Source organism: Euprymna scolopes, chromosome 21 (genome assembly GCF_053919585.1).
Source record: "Euprymna scolopes isolate OS-2025 chromosome 21, ASM5391958v1, whole genome shotgun sequence".
NCBI classification, from domain to species: Eukaryota; Metazoa; Mollusca; class Cephalopoda; order Sepiida; family Sepiolidae; genus Euprymna; species Euprymna scolopes.
The window spans coordinates 65,646,252-65,666,996 of record NC_136502.1 but is presented as its reverse complement, the minus strand read 5'-3'; the positions used below and the strand labels follow the sequence as shown (position 1 = coordinate 65,666,996).

The following is a 20,745-nucleotide window of genomic DNA, read 5'->3' as shown; positions in this document are numbered from 1 at the left end:
TACTCGCAGACATACTGCACAATGGAGTCTATCAGTGGTGAGTCTGTTAATTGGCTGTGACTCATCAAGGTTTTTAATGCAAAGATATACAAGCATATGATCAGAGCCGTAAGATTTGTAGTTTCAACTTATCTATAAACATGGCTGTCCAGAATACAGCAACACCAACTTGAAAAAAGTCATTATATAATCAATCTGGCTCAAGATTCATTTATAATTAAAATATTTTATTTTATTTTATAATTAAAATATCAGTTAAGAGAGTAATGGATGGAATGATCGAATCTTGTATTTGTGACGACTAATCTGTAGTTCATATATGTGTATCTGTAGTTCACATATGTGTATCTGTAGTTCACATATGTGTATCTGTAGTTCACATATGTGTATCTGTAGTTCATATATTCAGGCCTTTCACCAGCTCCAAAAATATTGTGACATTTGTGCTTGATTTGTTTTTGTCATTACCTGCTTTGATGACTGTTCTTTTTTCTCTCGTGGATTTGGTATCTATCAGATCCACACAGATAATCCAACACAAGTTATAACAATGTATTCTACTTTTTTGTAGGGTGGGTGGTAATTTAAATCATAACCAAAAATAAAGTTTTCTGAAAATGAAAACTAAAGAGAACAAAGTGAAAGAGATTAAAATAAGAAACAAAAAAAAAAGTACTTTTTACTGATCTAACTATTGTTGTCACACTCAACCTTGCCTTTGAAAGGGTTTCTTTCTTATCGTTGTTTTCCGGTTAATTCTAGGTGGTTGTATCCTGTAGATTCCATCCTGATTGTTTAGGCACTAGATGTGGATTTGTGTGTGCTTCTAGCATCTGTTTTATTCTGATGGTTACAGCACTAAATATGAACCTGTGTTTATGTATGTTCACTGCACGAGCTGTGATCTTTCAGTTGTTATGTTCGTCTGAATTCAGTACCTGGTTAACCAATGATGCCAATGCTTCAACAATGGGTTCCCTTTTCAAATGAGATTACAACTATAAGTTTTAAAACAAGTAACAATATTTCAGTTGCAAATATATTTGGTTTCTCTAACAAACAGGCACTTTTAGTTGAACTTAAATATATGAGGCAAGGCCACCAAACAAAATACTTCAGAAACATAGGTTGTTTATCTGCATAAAAAAACAAAACACTTCCTGCTCAGGATGTTTTCCACATGGAGAAATCCAATTTAAGGATGTCAAATCTAAAGCCAGATATATTCCCTATCACCAACTGGTTGTCTGCACGTATTGAAACCCCACCAACCATTGTGAATGTTTACATTCTTTACCTAAAATACTAAAGATGCATCATTGTAAAAATTTACATGAGGATGTAATGAAAGAAGTAAATTGTTAAAAGATTTGCACCTACCGATGAGCAAAGAAAAGGCCTCGTCTAAGAAAATGATGAACTGGTTTGCCGGTGAGATTTTCAATACGATCCAGTAATTCATGGTCAATTTTGGTGCAACCAAATCTGACTGGAAAGATTAAAAAAATAAAGAAAAATAAAAAAAAAAGATTTAGAGACTATTAAATAACAATTCAGAAATACAAAGTGGTGTAAGAAGGAAAACTGATACATGAATGACAAAATATTTTCTTTGAAAAAGTGGTTTAAATAATTTTAAACATCTAAAATCAATTTTTAAAATGTCTAAAATAATTTAAAATAAACTTATTGAAAACTATCTAAAAATATTAAATCTACTTTCATCATATAAAAGTGAAAATGTGTGCGCACTTTTTTTGTATGCATGGCAAAGACTTTTTTTTGGGGGGGAGGGGGGGTCCATTTCTTAGAACTTTTTATATACTCCCTAGATTATAATACCTTCGATTTACGAAAGGAGGTTGTGTCTATTTTTTATTTGAGCGACTTTTATGTTACAAAATTCACACTATTTCTTCCTCTTGCGTGTTCGTTTTTCACATATAAAAACAAAAATATAAGAGCAAAGTCATGTTCTCGGCCTTTTGTGCCATGACGTCCAGAAAGCAATGAGCTTTGATCAATGTAATATCAGACAATTACTATTCATTTGGACAATCCCCTTTTTGTGGGAAGCTGGTTTTCCGAAACATCTTGGGCAAACAAACAAATAAGGCAGCTGTCTTGAAGCCAGAATCCACTATGTGATTTCATTTCTCTATGGTGTGATGTTTGACCTAGAAAAGCAGACATTCGTTTATGCATCTGTGTTTTTAAGTGTTTAATTTCAACGATTCTCACTTCCTCTGCCCTCTTAGCAGAGTGGTAACATGTAATGTTTTCTTTTCCTACTTCACCTCAAGGCTTCAGGTTCAAGCCTACCTGCCTAACAAAACTTTTTTTTTCTTTTCCTCCTTCACTTTTTTTCCTACCCATGTACCGACAAACACCCGGGCAATGCCAGGCACCCACGCTAGTCTATAATATAAAAGCGAAAATGTGTGTTTGTGTGTGAGTTTTTTTTGTATGTCCGGTAAAGGCTTTTTTCAGGGGGTGGAGGGTACCATTTCTTACAATTTTTTATGTACTCCCTAGATTATAATACCTACGATTTGCGAACAGATGTCATGCCTATCTTTTATTAGAGCGACTTTTATAAAATTCCTGCTATTCTGTCTTATTGCATGTGTGTTCGTGTTTTCTGTATAAAAGCGAAACTAAATTGAAAGTGAAGTCAGCTTCTCAGCCTTTCATGCTGGGACGTCCAGAAAGCAATGAGCTTTGATCAATACGGAGAAAACCCATCATTTCAGAAAATTGCTATTCATTTGGACACTCCTTTTTATGGGGAGCTGGTTTTCCCAAAAGCTTAACTGGCTTGCAGCCAAAGTTAAGTGCGTGATGTTTTACATCCTGTGTCAACTCATTCACTTAACTTTTTAATCGTTTAATTTCAACCATTATCACTTCCTTTTCCTTCTTAGCGTCGTGGTAAAATATCACCTTTTCTTTCACTTTCTTTCCGCCTTCACCTCAAGGCTTCAAGTTCGAGCCTACCTGCCTATTAACACCTTTTTTTCCTTACACACACACACACACCTACAAACACCCGCACAACGCCAGGTACTCCAGCTAGTCTATAATATAAAAGGCAAAATGGGCGCACACGTTTTTGTATGTCCATGAAACACCTTTTTTTGCCAGGCTTGTCACCAAGGTTATTATTTTGGAGAAGTTTCCTTATACTTCCTAGATTATAATATCTCAGATTCAAAAACGGGCGCTATCGATCTTTATTTTGATCGACTTTTAAAAAAAATCCCTGGTTTCCAGAGTTTGTGTCTCTTTCTCATATAAATAAAGTGAAACTAATCGAAATCAACTCGCCTGGCTTTCATGGCCGAGACGTCCAGAAAAGCAATCAGCTTTGATCAATGTGGGGAAACCCTTAATATCAGACAATTGCTATTCATTTGGGCACTGCCAGAACTCCCTCTTTTTAGTATGTCTGTCAAAAACTTTTCTCAGCGGCATTGGATCAGGTCGAAACTGGTACCATCTGAAAGAGCAATTTCTCAGTCAAATAATGTGAAAATTAGAAAAAACAATTATTTCATATAGATATGATCGTTTAAAACAAGAGTCCTTTTTAACAGACTTCAGTAAACTTGCATGCACATCTAGCATCCTTTCTTGAATTAGTTTACATAGAAAAAAAACATTTTGATGACGTTGTTGTGGAGTAGTAGATACCAGAGCTGCAATCGTAAGCTCCAGGTTTCACGGTTGCATCCAGGTAATGTTTTTTTTATTTGTTGTTGAAAATTTGAATATATAATCAGGGTTATTTATATGATTTTTTTTTTATTTGCTTCTTCTTTATTTTCCTGTTTTTATCTTTTATTTTTCCATGCTCTTTTTTTTTTTGTTTTACACTCTTGCTCAATATCCTTACTACACCACCTCTCCACATCCGGACAACACTGGGTATCCTCGCTAGTCCTAATATAAAACTAAAAAAATATGAGGTGCCGTCAATAAGTTTCTAGAATTTTCATATGGGCACTTTTATCAACAGAACACATGAAACTCTAGTCGCCTTCGAAGTAATCTCCTCCAGCTGACACGCACTTGTACCATTCCAACAACTTCTGGAATCTCTCATGGAAGTCTTCTTGTGTGTGTCATCTCCTCAATCGTCTCGTAACGACAGCCTCTAAGGTTAGGAATTAACCAAAAATCACGGAGAGCAAGATCTAGCTATAAGGAGGGTGAGGAACTGTCTTGATGCCCATCTTGGTCAAATAGTCTGTGAAAAGGATGAAGTTGCGGACTGGTGCATTGTCCTGATGGAAATGCCACGGACTCGATTTGTAGTATGCTAGCCTCTTCCAACAGAATCTCTTCCTGAACTCCCTTAAAATTTCAACATAATATTCTTTGTTGAGTGTTTGCCCAGTAGAAAACCAGTGCATGTAGATCATGCAATGCTATAAAAAAGGGATCATTATAAGTTTTTGGGTGGATTTGCTCTCTGAACTTCTTAGGTCTGGGAGAGACAGCATGTTTCCATTGGGAACTGTGTCTCTTAGCCTCTAAGTCATAGGAATAGATCAACTTTCATTGCAAGTCACCAGAGCATCAAGAACTGCGGAATCTGAATTTGAACCATCTTTCTGCTGTCATGACATCTTTCTGATATTTTGAGCACTCTTGGGAAAAACTTTACGCAAATCTTCTGCATCTTCAGTTCCTTGTGAATACTTGTGTGTACAGTTCCCACACTGACATCAAAACTGTGCACTTATTGTCTCTATAGATGTCCTTATCCATGAAATTATTTAGTCAATTAACTGGTGTTCTGACATCCTAACTCCTCCCATACCTCACATCATCTTTCACAGAATCCCTGCCTCCCTTGAATCTCTTAAAATGCAGTCTGAAGCATTCGATGTTCCTGTGGCATTTTTTCCAAGCTTAAAACAATTTTATTGTATATCGTTCTTTCAAAGTGTCCTCACATCCAGATTGCATTTTGAAATGGGACAATCAGGCTTTAGTAGGGTGCATTCCAATTCCTGCTGTAGCTGTTCATTTGAAAATTGGTCAGTCATTTCATAAGATATATGGCAATAACATACTGAACAAGCCGCACGTGTGGTCTCCCTCTGCTGCATGTGATATGACACCACAAAAAATAGTGAAGAAATGATGAATGTGAGAAGTGTGAAGGGCCAATGTTGCCTTCACATTTTCACAAATGTTTCAGGAAAATCTAATCGATGGGACAAAAGTTGTGGGGTAAAAAGCGTCATTTTTTGCAATTTGGTGGCATTTGTGACCACTTTTAAGCTCCTGGAAGCACCAAATCCCAGCGAAAATGAACAAACGGTGAAATTTCACACCTTAAGACATGTATATTTGAATTCTGCACCATGGAAAACCATTATATAGACATACATATCAAGTTTTGGAGTAATATGAAAAAAAGAGCTCCAAAAAGGCATGTTTTTAGCCCTAAAAGTCCTAGAGGGATTCAAACCAGAATTTTGCCAGGTTCACCCACACTGAATTTATACTAAGAACAATGGCCTCCACATTTTTGGCCCAGTTTCAGGAAAATCTAATTGGATGGATCAAATCCTATGGGGCAAAAAGTGTCATTTTGAGCCATTTTGGGGCATTTTTTACCTCTTTTGAACCCCCGGGGATGCCGTTGCAGGCTCAGGCGTTAACACATGTATATTTGAGTTGACCACTATGACAAACCACTCTATAGTAAAACTTACCAAGTTTTTGTTGAGAAATATGAAACAAGAGTTACAAAAAGGGGCGTTTTTAGCACTGAAAGTCCCAGGGAACACAAACCAGAATTTTGCCAGGGTTACCCATACTGGATTTATATTAAGAACAATGGGCTCCACATTTTGGCCAAGTTTCAGGAAAATCTAATGGATGGATCAAAAGTTATGTGACAAAATGTATCATTTTTGGCCATTTTGGGGTATTTTTGGCCTCTTTTGAGCCCCTGGGGACAACAGGAATTTTCAAAAAAAAAAAAAATTCTTTACTGTACACATCTATTTAATGAAATACAATTTGTGGCAAAATTACAGGAAAAACTAATGAACGGTTATTTGGCAATCGCACAGACTCCACTGAAAACATTGGTCCCTCTCCGATAAATTGGGGGACCAATTTTCAAGGTTTACAACAATTTTAAATGTACAAAAAACTGAAAACTTCTTTAAGGCACCTTGTACTTTTAAAGTAATTTACAGATTTTCTTTAAATAATTTAAAATGTCCCGATGGCCTCTTAGTTAGGCTCTGATGGGGTATTTTCAGAGATTAATGGAGGTATTCCAGTGGGTAAGGGGATATTTAACAAATTGGGGGACGATCAGAGATCGGAAAAAGCACACTCAAGATTGCTTCTTAAATTATTGCAAAGACTATTGTAAGACCTCTTTTGTAACCCCCCCCCCAAAAAAAAAATAAATAAATAAAAATAAAGGAAGCCCAAATGAATTCTCCCCAAAGAATTTACAGAAAGGGGATATTCCTCAGATCAGACATTAAAAAGTTAAATGTTCAAGAAAGGCTTAAGTGGACAGAAACTTGATATGGCCATCTGAATTAAATCAGAACCTCTTTTAAAAGAAACAGGGTGGCATGATGCTGGAAACACAAATATCATGATATAGGAAACATGGTTGTCATGATGTGCAAGACTTTGCACAAACTGTAGGTTAGCTACTTGTCCAACTCCTCTCAGTTGAAGTCCTTATCTGAGAAGTACTAGCATAATCTTGGCGGACTGAGTTTTTAACATGGCTTTTATAAGGCGACTAGCAGGGGTACCCCGCGTTCCCGGGTGTTTGTAGGTGTGTGTGGTGTTAAATAAAAAAGAACCCGGGGGGAAAGGGGAGGTAGGATCGGACCCGAAGCCCTGAGGCGAAGTTTGAAAATAAAATCAGCCAGCCAGAATGAGTTAGTGAAAGATGTTTGAATTTATTTAAGTAAGAACCAAATTGACAGGTGCACGCCCGGAAGTCGTTGAGCGTCACTTAAGCGGGGGAAAAAAAAAACACAAAATAAAATAACTTAAGGCAAACCAACGATGAAAACAGAAAAATGAACACGTGAAAAATGGCTTCAATAAGACTGTTTCGATATTAAAATTTAAAAAATTGGTGGGTACCCGGGTGTTTTTGGGTGTCGCTAAGAATAAGCGAAGTAAAAAAAAAAAAGAGCAGAAAAACGAACATTACGTTAAAAATGGCTTAAATAACACTGGTTCAATATTTAAATTTAAAAAATCGAAAAAAAAAAAACATCTCACACCACGATTCGAACCCAAAACGTTTAGATAATGAACCACGGCCTTAACCAAATGAGCTAACGCGACGTACATGAAATTTGTTCGGTTTTTCGACTATTTAAAGTAAATGAGGTCACAACGTCATCTGACGCATGCGTAGAATTGGTCATTGTCACAAGAGGACCGTCTTAAATTTATCTGGAACACCTTGTTCTATAATTTATTTGTTTGTACATTGATTTTTATGACTATTTTCTGAAATCTCAAAAAATAAGTCAAATGACTAGAATAAACTTTCAGAAAATTTCTGTTCAGTTTGAAACTAGACATATTGAAAGATTCTTTAAATATGTCAAGTCAATCTGCATATTTAGCAATGAAATACTATTTTATTGCAATATTTTGGAACTATAATGAGGGTATGATCCCACACAGTCGGGAGATTCTATTTATAAACGATGCTGCTAAGAACTGATGAATCAAATTAATTCACGTTCTGCTACCAACAAATCAGAAATCATAATTGCTCCATAAAAATTAAACCTTTTCTTTAGCAATCTTGCATATTTTTTCTTCATGTCAACACGGAAAGAATATTTTGCTCTGTGGATTCCAACTCTAAGAACCAGTCACCTCCAGGCCTTGTATAGGACATCTAACCATCGGACGCTGTTCTGAAACTAAACATGGCTTTCAACTCCAGAGGTTATGGGCCCAGCGTGAGGCTTTATTTCAATGGATCCATATCAAAATTCAAATTGTGGCAGGTGAAAACAGAAATGACCCCGACTTCATTGAAATGAACGCAACTGTCATTGCGGAATTAATACAATGCTTAGATAACCAAAGTCTATCACTGGTAATGAGAGAAACCCTGGACGATTGCTGCAAAGCATTGAACATATTAAGAGAGCATTATTAATCATAAGGAAAACCCAAAATTATTTCTTTATATACTGAACTGACCTTTCTAAAACAAATGGAAGCTGAAACAATTACAGAGCTGAAACCATCGCAAAATGTCTGCATGAAATAAATAATTCTGAAACTATTATCTATATGAAAATGGATGATACATACCGATTTATCTTATCAATTTGGAAATATTTTTCAACTTTGCTCGGTCATAACTTTGCTTCCTGTGGTTGTAAAAATATAAATCAAAGTCCAGTAAAGATGGACTTCTATGCTTATATAGCCTGTAAAAATTCAGCTATATCCAATCAAATTTGACTCCGCACATGTGTATCCAAACGTAACGTATGAAATGTTGAGGTCCGTAATTTAGCCCACTTTTTCTAAAGAAAAATGTCCACAGAAAAGCCTAAATTTTAGCACTTAAAATTCTCATAACTTTTGAACTACTGATGGTATTTGCATAATTCAAACGGTTTTAAGCATCTTTTACATAGTTCTTTTCATGCAAGTTGATAAAATAACAATTATCTAAAAAGAAAAAATCAACTTGTAATGCTATTAAATCTACGAGTTAAGAACCAGGGTCAAGTCTATCTTTAATTTGCCCGACTTTTACGCGCTATTTTTTAGATTTTTTTTTGATCGCCAAGTGTTTGTTTCGCTTTTAAACTGAATTGTATCAGCAGTTTCCCAGCACACGGGCGTTTGGTCAATGTCAGTTTTCACTTTCATATCAGACAATTGCTTTCATTTGGACACACTCCCCTAATAAAGGGGAGCTGGTTTTCGCAACCAGACAAAGTTGGGTAAACAAACTCAAAACAACTATCCCGCAGTAAAAGGATTTGACCTCATTAAACATGCACTTAAAAACTGCAGAATAGCGTGATGTCTGACCTCAATTTGAACCCATTCACTGTCTAATCACTATATTTAACGTGTTACAATACTTCCGTCGCCATAGCACATGTGATTAGCATCAGCCTATTGGCCTCAAGGCTCCGGGTTCAAGCCTACCTGCCACCAACACCCCCCTTTTTTTATTTTACACCTACAAAAGATTTTTTTTGTTTTATTTTTTTTTTTAAGAAGTTTAACATCGTTTTTTATATTTAAACAGGGTTAAGTTTCTTTTTTGTTCTGCTTTACTCCCCCCCCAAACACACACACCTACAAACACCCAGACAACGCCAGGTACTCCAGCTAGTCTATAATATAAAAGGCAAAATGGGCGCACACGTTTTTGTATGTCCATGAAACACCTTTTGTTTGCCGGGCTTGTCACCAAGGTTATTATTTTGGAGAAGTTTCCTTATACTTCCTAGATTATAATATCTCAGATTCAAAAACGGGCGTTATCGATCTTTATTTTGATCGACTTTTAAAAAAAGTCCCTGGTCTCCAGTGTTTGTGTGTCTTTTTCGTATTAAATAAAGTGAAAACTGTTTGAAGCAAAGAGCAGCATTTGGCCTTCTGGGCCAGCATATCTTGAAAGCAATCAGCTTTGATCAATGTGAGGGAAACCCTTCCTATCAGACAATTGCTATTCATTTGAACACAGCCAGAATTCCCCCTTTAGCGGTAAGATGTCAGGTTTTCTTCTTTTTCTTTTTCGCCTTTGCGTCACAGGTTCGAGTCTCCCTGTCTACTACCACTTGGTTTTTTCTGAACACACCTCCAAACACCCGGACACTGAAGGGCACCCCCACTAGTCTATAATATAAAAGAGAAAATGCGTGTGTGTGGGGGGGTGCATTTTTTGTATGTCTGGCAAAGCTTTTTTCGGGGAGTGCACTAATTCTTACAACTTTTTATATGCTCCCTAAATTATAATATCTCCGATTTATGAAAGGAGGTTGCGTCTATCTTTTATTTGAGCGACTTTTACATGCTATTTTTGCGATATTTTCCCTCTCCATATGTTTCTTTGGCTTTTTCGTATAAAAGTGAAACTGATTCGAAAAAAAAATCGAGTCACTGGCCTTTGTGGCCATCAGGTGTTGTTGATCACTGTGGGGAATGCCCCTTCATATCAGGCAATTAGTATTCATTAAGACACTGCCAGAGCTTCCCCCCTCTTGGGGTAGTTGATTTCTCCCACCACGGCAGAAAGAACTGGCTTCCAGTCAAACTTAAGTGTGCAATTTCATTTCTCCTGCGTTAACTCATTCACTTTTTGTTAATCGTTCAATTAGAACAATTTTCAATTCCTGCCCCATCATGGCCAAGCAATAAGATGTCAGGTATTTTTTAACTTTCTTTTCCATCTTCGTGTCAAGGCTTCGGCTTCGAGCCTACTTGCTTACTACAACTTTTGTTTTTCTCAATACACCTACAAAACACCCGGGCTACGTTGGGCACCCACGCTAGTCTATATATATAAAAGGCAAAATGTGTGTTAGTATGTGTGTGCATTTTTTTTGTGTATGTCCGGCAAAGGCTTTTCATTTGGACACTCCTGTTTATGGGGAGCTGGTTTTCCCCAACATCTTGGGGAAACTGGCAAAGTTGAGTCGCGTGATCGTTACTCTCATTAAATTCATGCATCTATTGCTTAACTTTTTAATTGTTAAATTAAAACTCTTTTAACTTCCTGTCCCGTCATAGCCAAGTGGTAAGATGTCAGGTTTTTTCACACTTTCTTTTCCACCTTCGCCTCAAGGCTTCAGGTTCGAGACTACCTGTCTCCCAAAACATTTTGTTTTTTTACACCGACAAACACCCAGGCACCACGCTAGTCTATATCTATAAAAGGCAAAATGTGTGACCATTTCGTGTATGTCTCGCAAAAGCTTCTTTCACACATGCTCCCGGGGTTGATACGATCACTTACAACTGTTTATATAGCCCCTAGATAATAATATATAGGATTTGGGAATGCGTGTAGCGTCTAGATTTATTTACGCCGATTTTTACAAAATTATTGCTATTTCAGCCCATCTTGTGTTCGTTCAGCTTTTTCGTATAAAAAGCGAAACTAACTCAAAGCAAAGGCAGTGTTCTCGGCATCGTGCCGGGAAACGTCCAGAAGCAATCAGCGTGGGGCCAAACTCCATATATCAGACAATTGCTATTCAATCTGGACAATGGGGCGCTGGTTTCCCCCTCCCCAACATCTTGGGGAAAAAAAAACAGTCAAAGTTGGGTAAACAAACCCAAAAGCTACCCCGCAGCAAAAGTTAAGTCCGCTCCTTTTTGCTCATTAATGAGGTCAAATAGAAGCAGTAGAGTTAACTTTTATTGCTGCCACGTGTCAATTCTGTTTTTATTACTTAATTCAAACGTGTCTCTGTTAGTATGTTGCGGTGGCCCAGTGGTTAACGTCCCACGTTTTTTTTTTTCACACTTTAATTTCCAACTTTGCCTCAAGGGTTCGGGCTCGATCCTCATACTCACCTACCAAAACTTTTTTTTTAATCCCCCCCCCCCCCGGAGTTTTATTTACCTCCAAACATCCGGTCAACGCCGGGTACCCCCCACCCCACTAGTCTATATAAAACCGAAAATATGTGTATGTATGTATGTATGTGTGTGTGTTTGTGTGTCCGCTAAAAACTTTCGATAGACAGAATAAGAATTCACAAACTTGATATCATATTGAAGCCCCATCCTTTGCCCGAAAAATATCGAAAAATTGGCCAAAAACGTTCATTTTTTCACCTCGAAATCGACAATTTTCAACAGGGGGGGGGTCAACAAAAACGGTCCTCTCATAACGACGACTGGTTCTATGCATGCGTCAGATTACGTCATGACCTGATACTATAAATAGTTGAAGAACTGACTAAATTTCATGTACATCATGTTAGCTCAGTTGGTTAGTGCGTTGGGTCATTAAACGTTTTGGGTTCGAATCGTGGTGTGAGATGGCTTTCTTTTTTTCGATTTTGAAGCAGGGTTATTTAAGCCATTTTACACATAACTTTTTTTTTTTTTTTTTAATTTAAATATTGAACCAGTGTTATTTAAGCCATTTTTCACGTAATGTTCGTTTTTCTGTTTTTTTGTTTTTTTTACTTCACTTATCAACCCCCGACCACACACCCAAGAGCACCCAGGTACCCACCGATTTTTTAAATTTTAATATCGAAACAGGCTTATTTAAGCCATTTTTCACGTATTTTTTTTTTAACATTCGTTTTTCTGTTTTTCAGATTTTTACATTTAACATCGTTCGTTTGTCTTACATTAGTTTTTTTTTTTGTTTTTTTCCGCTGTTTTGATTACTCCCCCGCTTTAGTTTTAATGTTCGTATTTATTTTTTCTTATATATATATAACAAACCTGGTCATTGTCCTCGTTAAAAACAACTGCTGAATAGCTATTGCTTACATCGTCGTCGTCGTCGTAACGCTCGCACAAAATCTTAACTCTATGACTTCCGTGCGGGCACTTATCAATTTTGTTCTTACTTTTTTCCCGCTAGTCTATATATATAAAAGCGAAAATGTGTGTATGTATGTATGTGTGTTTGTGTGTCCGCTAAAAACTTTCGACAGATAGAACAAAAATTCACAAACTTGATATCATATTGAAGCCCCATCCTTTGCCCGAAAAATATCGAAAAATTGGCCAAAAACGTTCATTTTTTCACCCCGAAATCGACAATTTTCGACAGGGGGGGGGGGGGGCAACAAAAACGGTCCTCTCGTGACGACGACCAGTTCTACGCATGCATTAGATGACTTCATAACCTAATTTACTTTAAATAGTTGAAGAACTGACTAAATTTCATATACGTCGTGTTAGCTCAGTTGGTTAGCGCGTTGGTTCATTATCTAAACGTTTTGGGTTCGAATCGTAGTGTGAGATGTCTTTTTTCTTCGATTTTTTAAATTTAAATATTGAAGCAGGGTTATTTAAGCCATTTTTCACGTAACGTTTGTTTTTCTGTTTTTTTTTTTTTTGTTTTTTTACTTCGTTTATTCTTAGGTTTTCATTAACACCCTTGACCACACACCCAAAAACACTCGGGTACCCACCGATTTTAATATCGAAACAGGCTTATTTAACCCATTTTTCACATGTTTTTTTTTAATGTTCGTTTTTCTGTTTTCTTTTTTGTTTTTTCGATTTTTACATTTAACATTGTTCGTTTGCCTTACGTTAGTTTTTTTGTGTTTTTTTTTTCGATGTTACGATTTACGAAGGGAGGTCACGTCTATCTTTTATTTGAACAACATTTACATGCTATTTTCATAATATTTCTTGGTCTACGCATGTTTTTTTGCCTTTTCAGTATAAAAAAAGCGTAACTGAATCTGTAGCATAAACAAAATCCCTGGCACTTGTGCTAGAAACGTCCACAAAAGCATTGAGGTTTGATCAATGCGGGGGAAACCCCTTATATCAGACAACTACTATTCCCCTTTTTAAGGGAAGCTGGTGCCCCCTCCCAACATCTTGTGGAACCGCACAGCTAAAATTGTAGAAACAAAAACAAAAAACTGCCTCGCAGCAAATGTTAAGTGTGGGATTTCATTCCCTCTATGGTGTGATGTTCGAGCACCTGTTCCATTAAGTTTTTAATCGTTAAATTAAAACATTTTTCATTCCTCGCCCGTCGTGGCCGAGCAGGTAAGATGCCATCTTTTTTTCCTTTCTTTTCCACCTTTGCTTCAAGGCTTCAAGTTAGAGCCTACCTCCCTACCAAAACTTTTTTTTCTTTTACACAAACACACGGGCAACGCCAGGCATCCCTGCTAGTCTATATATATAAAAGGCAAAATGTGTGTGCACATTTTTTGTATGCCTGACAAAGGTTTTTTTTCGGTGGGTTCTCAGGGGAGAACTATTTCATGGAACTGTTTATATACTGTCTATATCATAATATCTAGGATTTGCAAACACGCATCACATCTAGATTTATTTACATCGACTTTTACAAAATTCATACTATTTCAGCCTGTCTCATGTTGGTTCGACTTTTTCGTATGACTAAGTTGAAACAGGAACGCCTCGGCTTTCGTGACAGAAACGCCCAGAAACAATAAAGCTTTGATCAATGTGGGAAAACAAATCCCTTATATCAGACAATTGCTATTCAATTTGGACAATCCTCTTTTTATGGAGAGTTGGTCCCCCCCCCCCAACATCTTGGAGAAACAAAACCAGCCAAAGTTGGGTAAAAAAAATCCAAAAAACTATTCTATATATATATAAGCCAAAATGTGTATTAGTGTGTGCATTTTTTTGTATGTCTCGCAAAGGGTTTCCGGGGGGGGGGGGGGGGGGTTACTATGTCTTAGAACTGTTTATATACCCCCTAGATCATAATATGTATGATTTGCGAACGCGCATCTCGATTTATTTACAACAACTTTTACAAAATTCCTGCTATTTTTAGCTTCCCTCGTATTTGTTAGACTTTTTCGTATATAAAAAAAGTGAAACTAATCTGAAGCGAAGGCATTCATTCCTGGCCTTCGTGCCGGCAACGTCCAGAAAGCAATCAGTTTTTGATCAATGTAGGGGAAACCCCTTCTATCAGACAATTGCTTATCATTGGGATACTCCCCTTTTTATAGGGAGCTGATTTCACCCCTCCTCCAACATCTTGGGGAAGCAAACGGCCAAACTTGCGAAAAGAAAACAAAAAAAAAAACTGCCTCGCAGCAAAAGTTAACTGCGTGATTTCATTCACTCTATGGTGTGATATTTGACCTTGCACCTGTCAAGTTTTTAATCGTGAAATTAAACTGCTTTTTTGTTATTCTGCCATCCTGGCCGAGCAGATAAACACTTTAGGATTTTTCTTTTCCACCTTCATCTCAAGGTTCCGGGTTAGATCCTACCTATCTACCAAAACTTTCTTTTCTTTTATCACACGGGCAACGCCAGGCACCCCAACGTTGTTTTTGTTTTTCCGATTTTTTAAAGAAGTTGAACATCGTTTTTATTTTCATTTTATAATATTTAAACAGTTATTACATCACCCATTTTTGTTTTGATCTACCTCCAAACATATGGCAATGCAGGGTACCTCCACTAGTCTATATATATAAAATGTGTTTGTGTATGTCTTGCAAAAACATTCCTCACAGGCGATGGATTTTCGCCAGATCGCTATCATTTTGAAGCTCAAACCTTCTGATGATAAATATCGAAAAATTGGCTAAAAACATTTATTCCTTCACCCTCAACTGGACACTTTTATAATATTTAAACAAGGTTATTACTTTGCTTATTTTTTAGGTTACCCCTCCCCCACACACACACACCTCCAAACATCAGGGCAACGTTTTTTTTGTTTTTTTTTAAACAGGGTTATTACTTTGCCCATTTTGTTTTGATCCCCCCCCCAACACACACACCTCCAAACACCCGGGCAACGCTGGGCACCCATGCTAGTCTATATATATATAAAAGGCAAAATGTGTGTTACTGTGTGTATGTTTTGTGTAGCTTTTTTCGGCGTGGTTTTCGGGTTGGTCGCTTATTCTTATAACTTTTTATATGCTACCGAGATGATATCTAAGATTTACAAAACGACTCAGTGTGTATCTTTAATTTGGGCAACTTTTACGCACTGTTTTTGCCATATTTATTGACCTATGTCTGTCTTTAACTTTTCAGTATAAAAAAGCAAAACTGAAACAAACCTCAGCACTCGTGCTGCATGTCCAGAAAAGCAATGAGCGCTTTGATCAATCTCGGTGAAAACAGTCATATCAGGCAATTGTTATTCATTTGGGTCCCCCCCCCCTCAACAAGTTGGGGAGAGAAAAAATAAAAGCAAAAAGAAAAAAACTGTCTCACAAAAATAGTTAACTGTGGGATTTCATTCTCTCATGGCGTGATGCTTGGCCTCAATAAAATCAAGCACCTGTTTGAACTCATTCACTTTTTAATCACTAAATTTAACGTCTTACATTGTTTCCATCGCCGTAGTGCAGTTGTATGTCAGCCTATTGACCTCAAGGGTTCAAGCCTACCTACCACCAACCCTCTATTTGTAATACCTACAAAAGTTTTTCGATTGTTAAACTTTTAATATTGAAATTGCTGTTTTTTTTTATTTAACATAATTTTTTTTTAATATTTAAACAGGGTTAAGTTCCATTTTGTTCTGCTTTACCTCCTCCCCAACACACACACCTCCAAACACCCAGGCAACACCAGGCACCCTGGCTATATATATATATATATACACACATATATATATATATATATATATGACGAGATCCCTGGCAACACCAGATGATCTTGCTTTTACAATAGAGTAAGAGAAGATGGGAGAGGATGGGGTATGGTTGGGGGGGGGGGCATGCTGACACTTGGTCAAGGAAAAACAGATGTTTATGAGATTTCTGTCCACCAGAGAAGAAATCGTATCTTTTTCAATGAAAAGCAAATATAAAATCTGATAACAGGATTCATGGAACATTCATGGTTTTTCTAGTTGGATTTGGTAAAAATGAATTTTAACTACTAATTGAGTGAGACAGGTACAATGACTTGGGTTCAAAAGGTCTGCTTTGGTGTCTGGGAGATGTTGTCATTTGGGTCCACCTGTTGTATTTAACTACCAGACCACCAAGCCAGTGATAAGTTAGTTGGACAGATAAATAAATAAATTGAACCTAGGGAGAGATATGGTCATGAAAGAGGAAGAAGAGGGTCACAAGAAAATAGAAAATGAAAAGAATAAAATAAGGGGATAGAGAAAGGAGTTCACGAGAGGAGAAAAAGAATAAGATAATGGAAAAGAGAAAGAATAACTCCAAAAAGGTAGAGGGAGGAATTTCTGATTTGATAAAAACGATTGTCTCTTTTAGAATTGGTGTCCCTTTTACTGGCTGGCATCGAGGCGTCCACATCGCTCTCACACCGCCTGGGGGGAGGGGGGGCGAAACCTTCATAGGAGCTAAGTTGAAAGGCTCTTGTTCTTAGCTGGGAAATTAATTAGAGGAACTTAAGTTATACAACCTGCATCATGAAGCTCGGATTAAGAAACTCGACTTTTAAACAAGTGTAGAACGATTTATGAATAATTATTTTGTTGGTTTTTACGAAAATGAACCAGAGTTTTTCTTTCTTTCTCGATTGCCGGCCTGAATGAAGATTTATTTCAGGTATGCCCTGATACCAGATGATGAAAGAGATAGACTGGATCCAGCACGAAGCCAGAGTGACGGGCGAAATCGACAATGTTGCTACACTGACTTAGGGTCATGCACATTTTGCGTGCCCTAAGCAGCAGAAAGATATTTTCCAGTGACCAGTGAGAGTTTGGTCACCCTTGAGGGGTCCACCACTAGACAAGTAAGAATGTAGCCCTGCTGGGTTGCATCTATGGTCCTGTGAGCTGGGAGCGACGAAGTACATCACAAGTATGCTTCCATGAACCAGGATAGCAACGGATGTGGCCCGGCCCTCTGACGACAGAGGGAGTTAGGGTTATATATAAGCAAAAATGCGTGTGTGCTTTTTTTCTGTATGTCCGCCAAAGGCTTTTTTTCCGGCTGCTTCTCGGCTTGCTCGCTCATTCTTATAACTTTTTATATGCTACTGAGATCATAATATCTAACACGAAACGACGTCGTAAATTTCTTTTATTTCGGCCACTTTTATCCTACAACAAAATTCGCACTGTGAATGTTTTTCTCTGCTCCTGCTGCTGCTATTGTGTGATATTTGACCTTCGTTTTTAAATCCTTATTTTCGACACTTTCTAAAGTCCCTGGCTTTGTAGCGTAAGGCTATGTCATCAGACTATTAACATCAAGGCTTCGGGTTTGAGCCTACCTCCCTCCAAAAAGTTTTTTTGTTCGTTTTTAATATTTAAACAGAGTTATTACTTTTAGTTTCCATCTACCCCCCTGCTAACTGAAACCATTATTATATATTTATACCATTTTTTGTGCTCACTGTTTTTTTTCCCTTTTATTTTACACTTTAAGAAGTTTTAACATCGCTTTTTTTTTTGTGTTTTTTTTCCCATCACGTTTGTTTTCTTTTTTAGAAATTTTAACATTGTTCGTTTGCATCACGTTCATTTGTTTTTTTTATAATATTTAAACAGAGTTATTACTTCGCTTATTCTTTTGTTTTGATTTACCTCCTCCCCAACACACATACCTCTAAACACCCGGGCAACGCCGGGTACCCCCACTAGTCTATATCTATAAATATAAAAGCGAAAATGTGTGTATGTATGTTCGCTTTTTGTGTATCTCTGTAAAAGGCTTTTTTCACTGGATTTCTCGGTCGGCTCATTCCTTCTTAAAACTTTTATATGCTGTCTAAATGATAATATTTAAGAGTTACGAACGAGGGTTACATTGTATTTAATTTGCCCGACTTTCATGCGCTATTTTTTCCAGAATTTTAGATTGTTGCGTGTATCTTTCGCTTTTCAGTATAAAAAAAGCGAAACTAGATTCGAATCGGCACTTAAGCGATGTAAACGTTTGGTCAATGTCGGCTTTTTTTTTAGCGTCATATCAAACAATTACTTTCCTCTGGACACTCCTCTAATAAACGGGGAGCTGGGTAAAAACAAACAAACCGAGTTATTGACCTCATTAAAAACCGGACCGCAGAAAATATTAACTGCTGAATAGCTATTGCTTACATCGTCGTAACACTCGCACAAAATGGAAACCCTAAGACTTCCACTTGACATCATTTAGTGCAGGCACCTGTCAATTCTCTTCTTAATTAAATAAATTCAAACTTCTTTCAGTAACTCATTCTTGCTGGCCGATCGGTTAACATGCCATGTTTTTTTTCACATTTTATTTTCCAACTTCGCCTCAGGGCTTCAGGTTCGATTCTACCTAATTACCAAAAACTTTTTTTTACCCTCCCCCATGTTTCTTTTTTATTTAAGAGGAGACACACCTCCAAACACCCAGGCAACGCCGGGTACCCCCCACTAGTCTGTATATATAAAAGCGAAAATGTATCTGTTTGTGTGTCTGCTAAAAACTTTCGATAGACAGAACAAAAATTCACAAATTTGGTCTCATATGAAAGCCCCACAAATATCGAAAAATTGGCCAAAAACATTAATTTTTTCACCCTGAAATCGACACTTTTCCACAGGTCAGCAAAAACCGTCCTCTCATGACGAGATCGGTTCTACGCATGCATCAGACGACGTCATAACCTGATTTAGTTTAAATATTTGAAGAACTGACACAATATCATGTACATCATGTTAGCTCACTTGGTTAGAGGGTTGGGTCATTATCTAAATGTTTTGGGTTCGAATCGTGGTGTGTGATGGCTTTCTTTTTTTCGATTTTGAAGCAGGGTTATTTAAGCCATTTTACACGTAACGTTTGTTTTTCTGGGTTTTTTTTTTTTTACTTCGCTTATTTTTAGGTTTTCATTAACACCCCACCCCCACCCCCGATGACCACACACACCCAAAAACACCCGGCCAACGCCGGGTACCCACCGATTTTTTAAATTTTAATATTGAAACAGGCTTATTTAAGCCATTTTTCACATGTTTTTTTTTGTTTTTATTTTTCAGAGTTTTTAACGTTTGTTTTTCTGTTTTTTTTTTTCTGATTTTTACATTTAACATTGTTCGTTTGCCTTATGTTAGTTTTTTTTGTGTTTTTCTTTTCGATTTTTTTAAGTTTTAACTTTTAAAAATATTTACTTTGCTTATTCTTATGTTTTGATTACCCCCACCCCCACCGCCTGGGTACCCCCCCCCCCGCTTTATTTTTCAAATAAGTTTTAACGTTCGTTTTTCTGTTTTCTTTTGCTTTTTTTTACTTCGCTTATTCTTATGTTTTAATTAACACCCCTCACCCCTGACCGACCACACACACCTCCAAACACTCGGGCAACGCCGGGTACCCCCCCCCTGCTAGTATATATATAAAAGCAAAAATGTGTGTGTGTTTGTGTGCGGTGTGCACTTTTTGTGTATCTCCAGTAAAGGCTTTTCTCGAGGTGCTTCTCAGGTTGTCTAAATTATAATATCTACGAGTTATGAAGGGAGTATATATATATTATTCCTTAATTGGAATTTTTATTTTGAGATGAGCATTTTTATGTTAATTTTTTTTTATTTTTATTTCGGACTATTAGTCTCATCTTTTATTAGTTGTTGTTTTTTTTAATCTTTTTATTGGTTCACAACGTTTCGGCCAACTTCCTCTGGCCTTCGTCAGGTGGTAACCTCGACGGATAGGAACTTCGAATCTCCTAACTACATTCTCAGCCATCACTGCCATCCGTAGTTGTCGTCGTCTCACCACATTTTTGACCAATTACCTCTGGCACGCTTTTGGGTGGGATTGAAACCGCTATCTTCAGACAATGTTCATCTGGAACCGTAGAGATTCAACGTCTCTATCAACTGCGCCACGGGCCCCGAAGGGCGATCAAGGTTGGATTCTTTGATCTTATAAATCCACATTTATTTATTATCTGATCTTCCATAGTCGGGTCCGTACCGATTGGTATATATATATATTATTCCTTAATTGGAATTTTTATTTTGAGATGAGCATTTTTATGTTAATTTTTTTTATTTTTATTTCGGACTATTAGTCTCATCTTTTATTAGTTGTTGTTTTTTTTAATCTTTTTATTGGT

General features: G+C 37.1%; 1 protein-coding gene across 3 annotated transcripts in view; it reads right to left on the bottom strand.

The window, feature by feature from the left end:
• LOC145242429 (tryptophan--tRNA ligase, cytoplasmic-like) overlaps positions 1-20,745 on the bottom strand; it is a 276,721-nt gene that overhangs the window by 164,665 nt on the left and 91,311 nt on the right. For all 3 annotated transcript variants that reach the window (XM_080105485.1, XM_080105486.1, XM_080105487.1), the window contains one exon: positions 1,381-1,489. In XM_080105485.1, coding sequence (XP_079961611.1) covers positions 1,381-1,489 — 109 coding nt within the window. The remainder of the gene's footprint in view (positions 1-1,380; positions 1,490-20,745) is intronic.